The 13,949-nt window shown below is 47.6% G+C and overlaps 1 protein-coding gene across 6 annotated transcripts in view; it reads left to right on the forward strand.

Moving 5' to 3' along the window:
• Window positions 1-13,949, forward strand: part of ATXN7L1 (ataxin 7 like 1) — a 244,631-nt gene that overhangs the window by 106,159 nt on the left and 124,523 nt on the right. Inside the window, exon 4 of one of the 6 annotated variants that reach the window (XM_060633802.3) lies at window positions 4,400-5,990. The exons of the other annotated variants lie outside the window; for them this stretch is intronic. Coding sequence (XP_060489785.1) covers window positions 4,400-4,485 — 86 coding nt within the window. The 3' untranslated portion in view covers window positions 4,486-5,990. Of the gene's footprint in view, window positions 1-4,399; window positions 5,991-13,949 lie in introns of those variants that run through there. 6 annotated transcript variants of the gene reach the window in all.

The raw sequence follows: 13,949 nt of genomic DNA on the forward strand, positions 1-13,949 counted from the left end.
AGAAGGCCAGTGGGAAAGGCGGATGCATTTCAGGTCACCTCAAGTTGCATGCTCTGTATATGGCTTGAAAGATACCCTTTGACGCGGCCCACGTGGACTTTCCATTTCCCTGGTGGTGTATAACTGAAGTCACCAGGTGATTTGCAAGGATGCAGTAAGCGGATGTGACCTCCTGATGCCTCTCGCTTGCCAACACGTGGGTGACCCGTGATGCCCGTGTGAATGAAGGATAGTCCTATGTGGCGGATGAGCTCTGCTAGCCAGGGCAGGCCTGGTGCCCATGCCAGGGTCTGAGTGTGTTGTTGGTCCTGCCAGACAGCTTTGATGTCATCTATGGTCATCAGTCACCCCCTTCACCCCCGTGGCTGCCGGATTAACTGGGCAGCTACAGTCACAAGAGCCCGGGCTTGGCTGGATTAACTCAAGTTCATCGCTAACCACAGGAAAATCATCTGCCCTGATAGTGTTGCAGTGAGTCATTGAGCATCACTGGGGCACCCTGAGAAAAGAGCAAATGTGGAGCATTTTCTCAAAGCTGGATCTATTGAGCATGCAGCAGATTTCTCACAGGCCACCATAAAGGCTTTATGGCCAGCTCCTAATTATCTATGGTACTGAAGGAGAAATCTAGCATGACCTTTCACATTTAAAAATAAATCCCTCTATTGAACTTGACCCAGTGGTTTCATACTAGAAATCTATTAGGGGAAGGTGGTATTTCCTTTTATGTTTTCCCATTTAACCAGTAGTTTTAATGAGCAACAAAATGACCTAACGGGGCTGGGAGTACAGCACAGGAAGGTAATTGGCGTGAGGTTAAGGGATGGGTCCAGGCCTATTTCCTGCCTCGTTCGGCCTCTGTTCTTCTACTGACTGCGTTTGTTTGCTGCATCTACTTTATAAGGTCAGGAGAAGATCAAATGTAGAAATATCCCCAAGCCTAGCCAGAGGAAGCACACAGAACATCTTAGCTGTTATGACTTATGTAGATTTACAGAAACTCTTACTTCATCAAGAGGATGAAACGACAGATGAGTTTGTTTATAAAAGACAGGTGCGAATCTAAGTGAATCTTTAAGGTAATTCTGTATTTCATTCATGGCGAAATCACATCATCTTTTTTTTTTTTTTTAAGCTTAAAAGGCTGAGCCAGCTGTGCATGATATATTAAATACACACATTTATTTACTTCGGAAAAGTTACGATTTTGAGAGTATGATCATTCCTGGGGGCGGGGGGCGGCAGGGACAATTTTCGTATACCTCTTGCCCATTGAAAAGAGTTACATGTAAAGAATGATTTCCATTCCTTGGATTGGTGTCTTCAAATTCCTGCTTTCTTTTCAAGTGTGGTCATATAGCAAGAGAAGGGAAGACTGTGAGCTGCTTAAGGAAGGAGTTCCTTATCAATCCTCTTTGTTGTCCCAGAGTGTCTGGCAAATAGTCACTCAGTCAATGTCTTATGAATGAAGGAATCAATAATTTAGATATTTAATCCTTTACGTCAGTGATACTCAACCTTGAGCCATGCATCAGAATTGTTCCGGGGCTTGTTAAAACACAGACTGCTGGGTCCCACCCTCAGAGTTTCTGATTCGATGGGTCTGGAGTGGGACCTGAGAATGTGCATTTTCACAAAGCCTCTGGATGATGCTGGTGCTGTTGGCCCAGGGCTGTACTTTCACCTGTTTCAAGACTTCCAAGAGACTAACATCTGTAGTTGTCTGACCTTGCCCTGGGTAACTAAGATAGATTTTGTAAAAATTACCAGGATTTGATCAGATAGAAAAGCAACCTACATTTTTTTTTAATTGAAAAGTACATTTTGGGGGCGCCTGGGTGGCTCAGTTGGTTAAGCGTCCGACTTCAGCTCAGGTCATGATCTTGCAGTTCCTGAGTTCGAGGCTGGCATCCTGAGTTTGAGCTCTGTACTGACAGCTCAGAGCCTGGAGCCCGCTTTAGATTCTGTGTCTCCCTCACTCTCTGCCCCTTCCTTGCCCACTTGCACTCCGTCTCTCTCTCTCAACAATAAATAAACATTAAAAGGAAAAGAAAGAAAAAGAAAACTACATTTTGTTCCTTGTATAATTATGAGAGATGTGAGAATCAGATCACCACCTTCTTCTTAATTATGGTCTCTGCTGGCAGGACGCACCCACTCCAGGAGGGTGGGGGAGGGTGGTACTCTTCCAACACTTAGGCCAGATTGTACCTCCATCCACTTTGGGAATCTCTACTTAGTGTCAGAGGTGCTTAACTGCAAAGCTGAAACGAGACATGATCTTTTCCAGAAACTGCAGATGAGCAAAAAGGGTACAGGAGATGAGCATATGATACAAAAGGGAACAAGTTCCTTGCGAAGTCTTTTCATGCTGGCTGTCGGCCTGACTGAAGTCATTAGGCCCACAGGATTCAGAAACACAGAGGGAGTTTCATGGGTTGAGGAAGGCTGCTTTCTGCAAAAAAGTTGTGCTAAGTCCAGATGTTACTTTGGACGGCAGGCAAAGAGCTAGACTTCCCAAACCCAGGCCACTGGGAAGCTCCCGCGCTCCCCGCAGCCATGCATCCCCCCTCTTTTCAGGAAAGAGTCCTTGAGACTGTGAGGACCCTCAGAAGAGGCCAGGGACAGGTCAGTAGAGGGTGCCCCAGGGATACAAGACTCCCTGAACAAAGAGAAGAGATCAAAATGGAACCTAAGAAGGCAATTGAAGGGTAAGAGGGGACCAAGACCTTCCTCTGACGAGAATGCACAAGTAACCTATTGCTATGTAACAAATGACCCCAACATCCAGCAGCTTAAAACCACAACTATGTTTTGTCTTACACAGTTTCCGCAGTTTCCGTGGGTCACGGACCTGGAGTGGTGTAGCTGGGTGGTTCTGGCTCAGGGACTCTCATGAGGTTGCAGTCAAACTGTCATCTGTGAGCCGCTGTCATCTGAAGGCTTGGCTGGGGCCGAAGCTTGGCTCTACCAAGATGGCGCCCTCACCTGGCCGTAGTAGGCCTCTCCACAGGGCTGCTCGCAACCTAGCAATTAACTTCCCCCAGAGCCAACAACCTGAGAGGGAGGAAGTCAGAATGCTGAAACAAGTCCCTCCAGCTGGCCCCCACTCAAGGGGAAGGGAGTGAGGCGTCACCTCTTGAAGGAGATATGCCGCCACAGAGCACGTCCCTTTCATCCTCCTCTTGCCAGGCCCAGAAAAGCACAAGAATAACTGATAAAGGGCCTTTTGGGAAAGGATGACGGGAGCTTTAAAAAGGACTCCGAAGGGCGCTGTGGCAAATTTGCCTGATCGGACTGAGGAGAGGTGGTTGTGGAGAGGAAGGGGCACTGGAAGCTCTGTGGGCTTTGAGCCCACTCTCCTTTAGGGGTCTCTTCAGGCCCAGGACTACTTTGCTTACAAGGGACTGAAGTCACCTGTGAGTCCCAAGGATCAGGTTTGGTTCCAGAGAAGAGGAAGCAGGGGCTCCTGCTGGAGAAGGAGCCATTGACAGCACTGGCATCGTCTAGGTCGTCTGGCCTGCCCGGGTCCCCCTAGGCAAAGAAGAGCAATTCCAGGCAGACACGGTGTCCTGCAATAAAGGGGAGCTTCTGGGCTGTGCCTTCCAGGAAGGATAAATTGGGGGTGGGGCATGTTAGGAAGCAGGAGAGGGGAGCCCCACTCTTTTTTATTAAATCAACCCCAGTTGGGATGATGGCTCAGTACCGCTAGGCACAGCAGCAGTCAACCCCTCATGGCTTTGGCTCCTGGGTCCCACACAGAGACCACACATGGGGGTACATGTTTATTTTGGCCACCCGGGCTTCGTGAATGGATCCTGTTTAGCAGTCTTAAGCTGCAGACCGTTGGTGGTCATATTGTACTGTGTCTGTTCTTATCTCCCCTATCATCCCCAGGGAATAAGCTAATCAAACCTGCTGATGATTTTACACCAAGAAGGAGATAGCTAATAACTTGGATGACAAGTATTAGAATACAATGTGATGTGGATAAATTGGGCCCATGTATTAAGGGCTATAAAATGAGATTCCATCAAGGCATGAATAATGGTGCCTGTGGAAAGGATTAATCAAATACCCCATTAAAAGGTATGGGAATTCTGGTCAGACAGCCCCGGTTTAATTACACTCCAGCCCCCACCCCGCCCTCTCACTCGGTTCCCTCTGAAACTGCTTTCTGCTACGAGGAATGTGGGAAAGAGTTTAGAGGAAATTATAGAAAAATTGAGACATGCGTTTTGATAGAACAAGATCATGAAGACAGATTTAAGCAACCAGTGTTTAATTTAGGAAAAAGAGATAAGGCAATTGGCGTGAGTAATCATTTACAAATGTAATTTCCAAAGGAGCCCTGTTGATACCATTCAGCAAATGCCAACAAAGCATTTACTTTCCAAAGGGAGAAAGCAAGACAACAAGACAAATGGAGGCATCTCCAGAAATGGACCAGAGAGCAGCCAAGCCATAGAGAAGAATCAGATGTGAGAATGGGCAGTGCGGAAGGTAGACACAACATCTGAAAGCTCTTGGAGGACTGGCATTGTCTGGAGAAGGCTTCTTGGAAGAGGAGACTCCAGCAGAGCCCCGCAGTATGGACAAGCTCCCATGTACTGCAAATTCGTGAGCACACTCTGGTGACAGAGTTTAGGGAGAAAATGGGCTTGAGCAGAGCAGAGGGCATCTGTGGGATTCTTCTCTCCATTTCCACCACCACCACCCTGGTCCAAGCTGCCATCACTTCTCACCTGGAAAAGTACAAAAGCGTTTCAGCTGTCTTCCCTGCTTCCACTCTTGCTCCTCTATAGTCCATTCCACGCACAAAAGTCAGAATCAAAAAGTAAAGTTAATCATATTCTCTTGACTTATGGCTTCCCATTGCTTTTAAGCTAAAAGTAAATGATTATCATGGCTATAAAGTTTTGCATGGTCTGAACCACATCCTCTGCTAGGCCCCCTTTCACTCTATATGCCAATCAAGCTGACCTTCAGCATGTCAGCACACATTGGGTCCTGCTGCCACAGGGCCTTTGCGCATGCTTTTCCTCCTCTGATTTTTTTTCTTCCCATCTTCTTGAAGCTAACTCTGACTCATTCTTCAGAATGCATCTTAATGATTACTTCCTCCTGGAAGAGTTGTCTGGTTTTCATAGCTAAGTCAGCACTCTCTTCTACCTCAAAAACAAATGTTCATTGTGTGACCATATGATTAATATTTATCTCCCCCACCAGGCCACATACTGTGAGAGGGAAGGGACCCAGTCTTTGCATCCCCCAGAGCCTAGCACAGTCTCAATAAATATATATTGACTGGATCATGACATTTAATTAGGAACAGTGTGACTAGTGGAGAAATTATGTTTGACCAGTATGTAGGAGAGTGCCATTGTGAATTCTTACTGGGATGAAAACCGGAATTCATGTTCAGACTCTGCCACCTGCTGGTCGTGCTGTTGTAAATAAATCACAGGTCTTCTCAGGGCCTGTTTCCTCATCTCTAACATGGGGGTACCAACAGCCACCTCACATGGTTGTGATGAAAAATTAATGAAATAATACTTATAAGCATTTTTTTAACTGTAAAAGCAGATGTAAATAGACTTTGTCATTTTTTCCAGTGTTTGTCACTATTGGATTGATGGAGGGATGGTTGGAAGGATGGAAGGATGGATGGACAAACGGATGAATGGATGGAAGGTTGGAGGGATGGATAGAAGGAAGGAAGGAAGGAAGGAAGGAAGGAAGGAAGGAAGGAAGGAAGGACAAACGGATGGATGGCCAAACAGATGCATGGATGGAAGGATGGATGGACAGACAGATGGTTGGATGAACAAATGGCTAGATGAACAGTTAGGGAGCCACTGTGAGAGCCATGAGGGGAACCAGGCACATGAGTAGCATGATGAAAGCCAAAAGAGGAGGAAATTTCAAGAAGTAGGAGGAGGCTTGTTGATGGACCACAACATCACATAGAGCAGAACAGGCCAGGAGAATGAGGCGGGGGGGGGGGGGGGGGGGGGAAGGCATGGGTCTTTTTAACTCGGACAGAAAGAAGTCATTGGTGACCTCAGGACAGGTCCTCCTCAGCCTTTTCATGTTGTCTGTGCTTTCAATGACATGCCTTAATTGTAACTTAATCACATTACTGATTTTTATCTTTTTGGGGAAAATCAAATTGATTTGCACATGCAACAAAATTGGTGAGATTACTCCAGCTGCTGCCAGCAGGTGCTGACAAGTACAGAAGTGAATGTCAGAGCATAAGAAAATACACTAAACATTTATTTTAATAAGCCCTAGTAAACCTTAGTTATTTATTAAATTGCCATGGATAATTAGGTTTCGGTTTCCAGGGTTGTTTCATTTTTAACTCCCTGTGTTCCAGTAGGAGGAACAGGGCTGGATGTGTGGGCAGGAACCTGTGTGAGATCCATCCAAGGGCAGTTTCACTGCTGTTAGCTTTTTGGGGTCTCTTTGATTACGTCTCACTTTCTACCACGACCATCCACACAGGGTAAGTCATTCTAACACACACGCACACACTCACACATACACACACGCACGCACACTAGCTGAGCACGTGGTGCTTTGGAGTGGCTGCTCCTCCAACATGGCGGCTTAGGCCTCACCCTGCCAGGCCCTGATCCAGCCAGTCTGTCTGTGTGCGGCCCCTGGGAGGGAGCAGCCCAGGCTGAACCTGAGCCCCACACTTACCATCTTAGGGCTGACTCTCAATAAGTTAAGAAACATGATGAGGGACGCCTGGCTGGCTCAGTTAGAAGAACATGCGACCCTTGATCTCATGAGTTCGAGCCCACATTGGGTGTAGAGATTACTAAAGAAAGACGTGAGGAGTACATGAAAGTCCAATGGCTACTTCCACATTCCTCTTCACCCCCGGCCTCCATGCTCCAAACCTGGCTGACAAAGTTCAGAACAAACTAGCAGAAAAAGCCACCGATTATTTCATTTCCATGTAGTAGTTTGTGGTGTGGAACATGGATCTGTGGAGTAAGGAGGTGTTATTCAAGAAAACTTTAAAATGGCTCAGGGAGGGTTTGGCAATCCCCTCTCTAGTGCCTGTTCAGCACAATGGCTCAAGAGCGTGTTGCCCATCTAAAGACGGGTCCGTGTATGTCTCTGCCTCTTCCCCACATATCCCAGATCCAGAACTTTCTGTGATTCAAACGTTTAGTCAGTAAAGTGGTTTCCTATGAACTGATGCACACAGTTTGCCCAGGAGAAATGCCCAGGCCCTGGTCCATGTGTAAATGGCGCCGTCCCCGGAAGTCCCATTACATTCCAGCCTGGGAAAGGTGAGAGGTACTGAGCAGAGACCTCACACCCGCTTTCGGGTGTAGCCCCTCGTGGGGAAGCTGGGTGGTCAGTGGGGGAGGTGGGGCTGTTACAGACAGGGCAGGACCCTCTCCCACGGCTGCATGGCCAGGGCAACAGAGCTGGAACCTGTGACCACTGATCTGTCCTCCCTCTGGCCCACCAAAGAATTAAACCCCAAAGCTCCGGAGTCCTTCTGATGTCCAAAAACACGAGGGCAAAATCTCCCACTTCAGACAGAAGAACGTGGTGCTTTAGACCTGGGCCTGGAAATGGGCTCGCAGCTCCGCTCTGCCTCGCCTGGCTCCTGTCCTCTCCTGGCTGACATCTCCTGTATAGAAAATGTAGAAAATGCTTTCTCAGAGAGGAGGTGTGAAGATGAAATGCCATGATGCACATGACATGCTTACACTGAAGGTCAGACGCTGGGTGGCTCTTCAAGGCTGAAGTTGGGAAAGTTAGGAAGAGAGGATCCCATGGTGGGTCTGGAGTAGTGGACAAGGACAAGAAAAGGGTTCGAGGAAGAGCTCTGTGGAAGTCCTAGTGCTCCAGAGATGGGCGCAGAGGAGCAGCCGGGAAGACCCAGGCTCAGACCCAGCAGGACAGTGTCACAGAGCCCGGGCAGGAAGGAGTGCCAAGGAGTATCAGATCTTTCAGAAAGTTGGCCTGGGAAGAAAAAAAGCTTTTGAATCATATTTGCCTTTTCAGTGAAAGTGAATTCAAATTAATTCGGTTTTCGAATTTTTAACGCACCCATTGTCATCATTGTACCCTAGAGCGTTGTGAAAACTTACCAAATTGGAACTCAATTACCATCTACACTCTAAGAACAGGAACCCAATCTTGCAAGCAGATTTGAAAAACTCCTGGGTTGCCTGGGTGGCTCAGTCGGTAAAGCCTGTGACTCTTGATTTGGCTCAGGTCATGATCTCACATTTTGTGACATCCAGCCCCACGCCAAGCTCTGTGCTGACAGAGCCTGCTTGGCATTCTCTTTCTCTCTCTCTCTCTCTCTCTCTCTCTCTCTCTGCCCGCCCCTCTCCCCCATTCACATATGTGCTCTTTCTTGCTCTCTCTTTCGTGCTCTATCTCAAAATAAATAAATAAACTTAAAAAAAAGAAAAGAAAAGAAAACTCCTGAGCTCGGGAAAGAAAACATTCTGTCTGTCGAATGTGCATTAAGTTCTCCCTATTCTCCCCCCTCCTTCCCGTTCCTGCATTCTCCCTACTGTTACCAGAGAGGAGGACACACCATCCTGATTTCCTTCACAAATAAAACCCCTGGGAGAACCAAGGAAAGAAATACGGACAGAGAATCAGAATGTGATCAGTTTGGGCCTCTGCTTAATTTCTTGTGTTCCCTTCTGATGTCTCTCAGGGCCCTTCCGTGGCTCTATACAGCAGTGATAAAGTTCTGAAGGTAGGGTGGGGAGCCTGTTGAGTTTGAAGGGTGCCTTGAGTTTTGAAGTTTTTCTTGTATCCATCAGTTTGGGAGCTTTTTCTTTCTGTGCAAATCAAAACAGACCCCACATGTATTTGATTTAAAAAAATTTTTTTAATGTTTATTTGTGTGTGTGTGTGTGTGTGTGTGAGAGAGAGAGAGAGAGAGAGAGAGAGAGAGAGAGAGAGAGAGAGAGAGAAACAGAGCATCTCTGGGGAGGAGCAGAGAGAGGAGACACAGAATCCTAAGCAGCCTCCAGGCTCTGAGCTGTCAGCACAGAGCTCAGTATGGGGCTTGAACCCATGAACTACAAGATCATGACCTGAAGTCAGACATTTAACCAATTCAGCCACCCAGGCGCCCTTAATTTTAAATGTTAAAAAAGCCTCTCATCTCCTAGTACAACAACACTGCTCATTTCTATTGTCTATTTTGTGGGTCCCATAGCCCTGGAGTAAGCAATTTAAGGTCCTGGACTTACTGGGGACATCTGGAGGTCACCATTAAGTGCATGAGCTCTTTATTAAGTCAATATTTAATAAAGCTTTGAAAATGCTAATGATTATGTTTGTGGGACGGTCAGCTGAGATTAGAGAAAGGAAAAACTTTGTAAGTGTAACTTTTCTTGCTCCAAACCATAAGTAAATGGCCAGATCTAATCTTCCCTTCATCCATCATTTATATTTATTATATTTGGGGAGTCTGGTTAGTGGTCTACATTCCTTAGGGTTTTGCTACATCCAGGATCCTATTATACAATCATCTTTGATAAAACTTAACAGTATACAACCCCAGGCCTTGAAGGATAGCGCGATGCCAAACCCCATTCCAAATGTGTTTCCTACTAAAGCAAACTATATGGAAAGGCATTAAAGAGAAGGATTCCCCAGTGACTTCCAATTGCAGAAAGAAAAAAAAATGTCATAAATCACTAGTTCCACAGAAAGCTCCCCCAGATCACATTCTCTTCCTATCTCATCACCATTCTTGTGGGAAAGTGAGTGTGGTGGGGTGTGCCCTCCTTAAGAACATGGCTTGCATACAGGGTTTTTCTCAAGCAAGTGATTACTTGCTTTAAGGAGTGCATTTGGGGCACCTGGGTGGCTCAGTCGGTTGAGTGTCCGACCTCGGCTCAGGTCACGATCTCACTGTTTGTGGGTTCGAGCGCCGTGTCGGGCTCTGTGCTGACAGCTCAGAGCCTGGAGCCTACTTCAGATTCTATGTCTCCCTCTTCTCTGTCCCTACCTCGCTTAAGCTCGCTCTCTCTCTCTCTCTCTCAAAAATTAAAAGGAAAATTTAAGAATGAGTGCATTTGGACATGTTGGCATGTACCAAGGCAAAATCCAGATGGTAGAGAATGGCAGGTTAGGTGGCCTGAGTCTCCAACAGATAATTTGTAAGGAAAAGGCAGAGATGGAGAAGCTTAAAAGAAGCTTACAAGACATCTAAAATATGGGCAAGACTTACAGTGGCTAAGGACATTGGGTGAGGAAACCATAAGTAAACACAAGGAACTGAAGACTGGAAGTTAGGAGTGTGGTTGTTTTGGGGGGGGCTGCAGTTGGGACAGATGCATGGAGGGGCTTCTGGGGTGGCCAGCAAAGTCCTCTCCCTTCACCTGGCGGGTGCTTCCTAGGGCGTTTGCCCGTTTGCATCAATCCCGGTGCGATCCATTTGTTTTGTATGGTTTTGAGTATCTATTTTACAATAGAAATTTCTATTTTAATGAGTCCACTCGGGGTTCATATTACCTATAGTCTTGCCGGAATTCAGCTTTGGCGGCGAATTGTCTATAACAAACTACGTCTTCGTTTTCTCAGTGGGAGGAAAATTGTAGATCCAGCTGGAAATTCCCCAGTGGGGTTGTCTGGCAGCTTGGTCAGAACTGTGGGCCTGGGGGTGGAGCTTTTCTGGGTTCTGGCTACTGAAATCATCTGCTCTTTTTTCCCTGCTTTTTGTTTATGTAGCTAATTTTCTAGTCAATTGCTTTTAGTGACGGAATAAGCACCTGCAAACCCACCTTCCCTAAACAAAAGCCAGGACCCTGATGAAAGCATCCGCTCCTGCCCTTCCTCCTCCCTGATCTTTAGTCATCTTTAAAGGCCACAAAGGTTTGTTTAGGGGAACTCACCCCTGCCATGAGCCCCTACTTACTGCCCCTCGTTGTCCCTGGAAATGCCAGTCTGAAGTGACCACCCTTGTGGTGTGATTTTAGGTACATTTTAGGTGATTTGAGGGTGACCTCTGACATCTCTCCCTCCAGCAGGGGCATCATCCTTTACCTGGAGGCTTTCACCCCTGTTAAGTGTAGCTCCACCAGCGCCCCAAGCCCCTTACCATGAATAAATTAGGTGAGAGCTAGTTTCAATAGTGGGTAAGTCGTGAAGAATAGGATCCTGAAACCTGAGGTCGGGCACAGTAAGGAAGACCCAAGGCGGAGTTGGTGAGAGTTTACCTTTTCTTCTTCTCATTAGACCTGGCCTCAACATGTTGATATTTTTCGGCTAACTCTAGGATCCCACTAAAACAAAACATTTGCCTCTGTCCCTGGGGCTGCATGAAGCTAGTTCTCCAGCTCTCTCGGTGCACAAGCCTGAGTCCAAACCGGTTTGGGAAGGAAGGGCAGGGACCTCATCTGGTTTTGGTCACCATTCAGTTCTCAACCCCTGGCACAGTGCTTGGCACGTAGCAGGTGTTCAGTAAACAAGATAAAATAATGTATGAATAAACACAGGACCAGGCCCACAACCAGCTTGTAGCAAGAAAGAGCATGCAGAGATCTCTCAAGAGGAGCAGTGAGAAAGAGACTGCTGTCGCTCTGCAGGCTTTCAGGGTCACCTGCCCCCTCACCTCTGCTGCTGGGCATTTCCTCAGCAGCAGCCCAGGTAGGTAGGATCAGCCACTTCTGTGCCTCCCTGTCCTCCACAAGGGAGTCAGCCAGTACCTAGTTCTTGAGAAGTACTGGCTCTTACCACATCGTCTCCCACTTGACATCCCTGCTGGGGTCATGGGGGTATTTCCTCCACACACTGTCTAATCTGCACAACACAGTAACCCCATGAAGTAGGTAATTCCCACTTAATAGAGGAGGAAACTGAGACCGAGAAGGACTGAAGTCACTTCTGAAGGGCAGAGCTGTAACTAGAACCTGGAACTTTGAATTTTTTTTAACATTTATTTATTTTTGAAAGACCGAGCATGAGATGGGGAGGGGCAGAGAGAGAGGGAGACAGAGTCCGAAGCAGGCTGCAGGCTCCAGGCTCCCGGCTGTCAGTGCTCAAACACACGAACTGTGAGATCATGACCTGAGCCCAAGTCGGATGCTTAACTGACTGAGCCACCCAAGCGCCCCTAGAACCCGGAACTTTGGATCCCTGGGTCCAGTATCCTTCTGCTGCCCTGTCTTAGGTGCTGAGATCCAAATAAAGGGGGATCAAGAGTCAGCCTTGCCGTCAAGAAGCTTACAATCCAGTCTGAGCACAGAAAACACCCTACACAATAAACATAGCCACTTAATATACTGGAGCACTGCCTGATCCTTCCCCGGCTTTACTTCACAGAGATGCTATGAAAGATTCCTAGTGTTTCTCAGAAGGGTTCTCTCTGTAAGTTTATTTTACACAGCATGGAATGGGGTGGCTCAGCAGTCTTCAGCTGTGCGCTGTAACGCGGAGGCCACGGGGAGCCTAAGAAACAGAAACCCACAGGAAATCCCAAAGACCCTGTTTGGACCAACTGTTTCGATCTCACCCTCAGCAAACCTCGTTAGAGCAACCACGTTGTGCATAAGAAAAAGAAAGCAAAGGGTCTAATCCATAATCGAGATCACCGTTCCCTGTAAGGGTTACTGCCCAGCACACAGAGATGCCCTTGCTTTTGGACCTACTTCCCCCAACAAGCTGCTTCACATCTCTGTCTTCTGATGCTCTCTGTGACCCCATGCAGGCAGCAGGGCTGGTGCTTGGAAACGTTACCCAAGGCCCCGTGGCTTGTCGGTGGCAGTGCTGGAACTTGAACCTGAGCTCTTTCTGGCCCCCGCCTCTTTTCTCGCTTTCTCCCCACAGTGGCCCCTGTTGTCCTCCTCTTCCAGCCGTCCTTGAAAAAGACCCAGCAGTGGCCTCTCCCCGACCCGCGAACCCACGGCACTGACTCTCAGCAACTCTTGCTCATATTACGTTGGTTAAGTGCTCACTGACCACTTCGCTGCGCTATAATCATTTAATTCATCTATGCCTAGGAGGAAGAGATGCTTTATTTAGAAGCTTCCGAGGGAAAACTTCCCAGTCTTCAGGTCACTATCAGCTTGCTGGCCTTGGGATGATCTCAGGCTCCGCCCACTGTGCTCCTCTTCTGAGCAGAGGAGGATAATCAGGTGGCTTCATCTAAGGGGCAGCTAATGTGCTGAGGACTGCGGGAGGGTTGTGGCTGGTCTCACAAAGAGAGGACAGACAGATGCAGGAAGGCAGAATAATGAGAAGACCTTCAAAAAAATAAGCAGATCTTTTTATGCTCCTCCTGGGGCAAGAAGACAGGATTTATCTTCTTGAGCTGCAGGTTGAGGCTGGTACTCAGGTTGACAGCCAGTGTTTCTTAGCCACAACTGTACATTAGGGTGACCTGGGAAGCTTTCCCATATCCTGATAATAGGCCTGGCATCTGGGTTTTTAAAACTCCACAGGATTCCAGGGCGCCTGGGTGGCTCAGTCAGTTGAGCATGCCGACTTTGGCTCAGGTTATGATCCCACAGTTTGCAGATTTGAGCCCACTTCGAGCTCTCTGCTGTCAGCGCAGAGCCTGCTTAGGATCCTCTATTCCCCCCCCCCCCCGCCCCTCCCTTTCTCTTTCTCTCTCTCAAATAGAAACATTAAAAAACAAAACAAAACAAAAAATAAAACACCACCACACAAGTCTGGTGTGTGTCTGAGCTTGAGAACCAGTAATCAGATGGGTAGTGATGGCTTTGTCATGCATCTGCCTAGCTAGGCTGAACTACATCTCCCAGAATGCCCTGTCCCGTGGGTTCCTAATTGGGTTGGGCCACAGAGGGATTCTTGGGAGGGCTGGAGGATGAAAGGGAAGTGGCAGCTATTTTGCAGGACACGTATCGTCGCCTGCACGCTGGCTCACCCCATCGCCATATGGCAGTGGCTAGGCCTGTAATTACTCTACCTTTCCC

The sequence above is a fragment of the Panthera onca genome, chromosome A2, assembly GCF_046562875.1.
Source record: "Panthera onca isolate mPanOnc1 chromosome A2, mPanOnc1 haplotype 2, whole genome shotgun sequence".
Taxonomy (NCBI): domain Eukaryota; kingdom Metazoa; phylum Chordata; class Mammalia; order Carnivora; family Felidae; genus Panthera; species Panthera onca.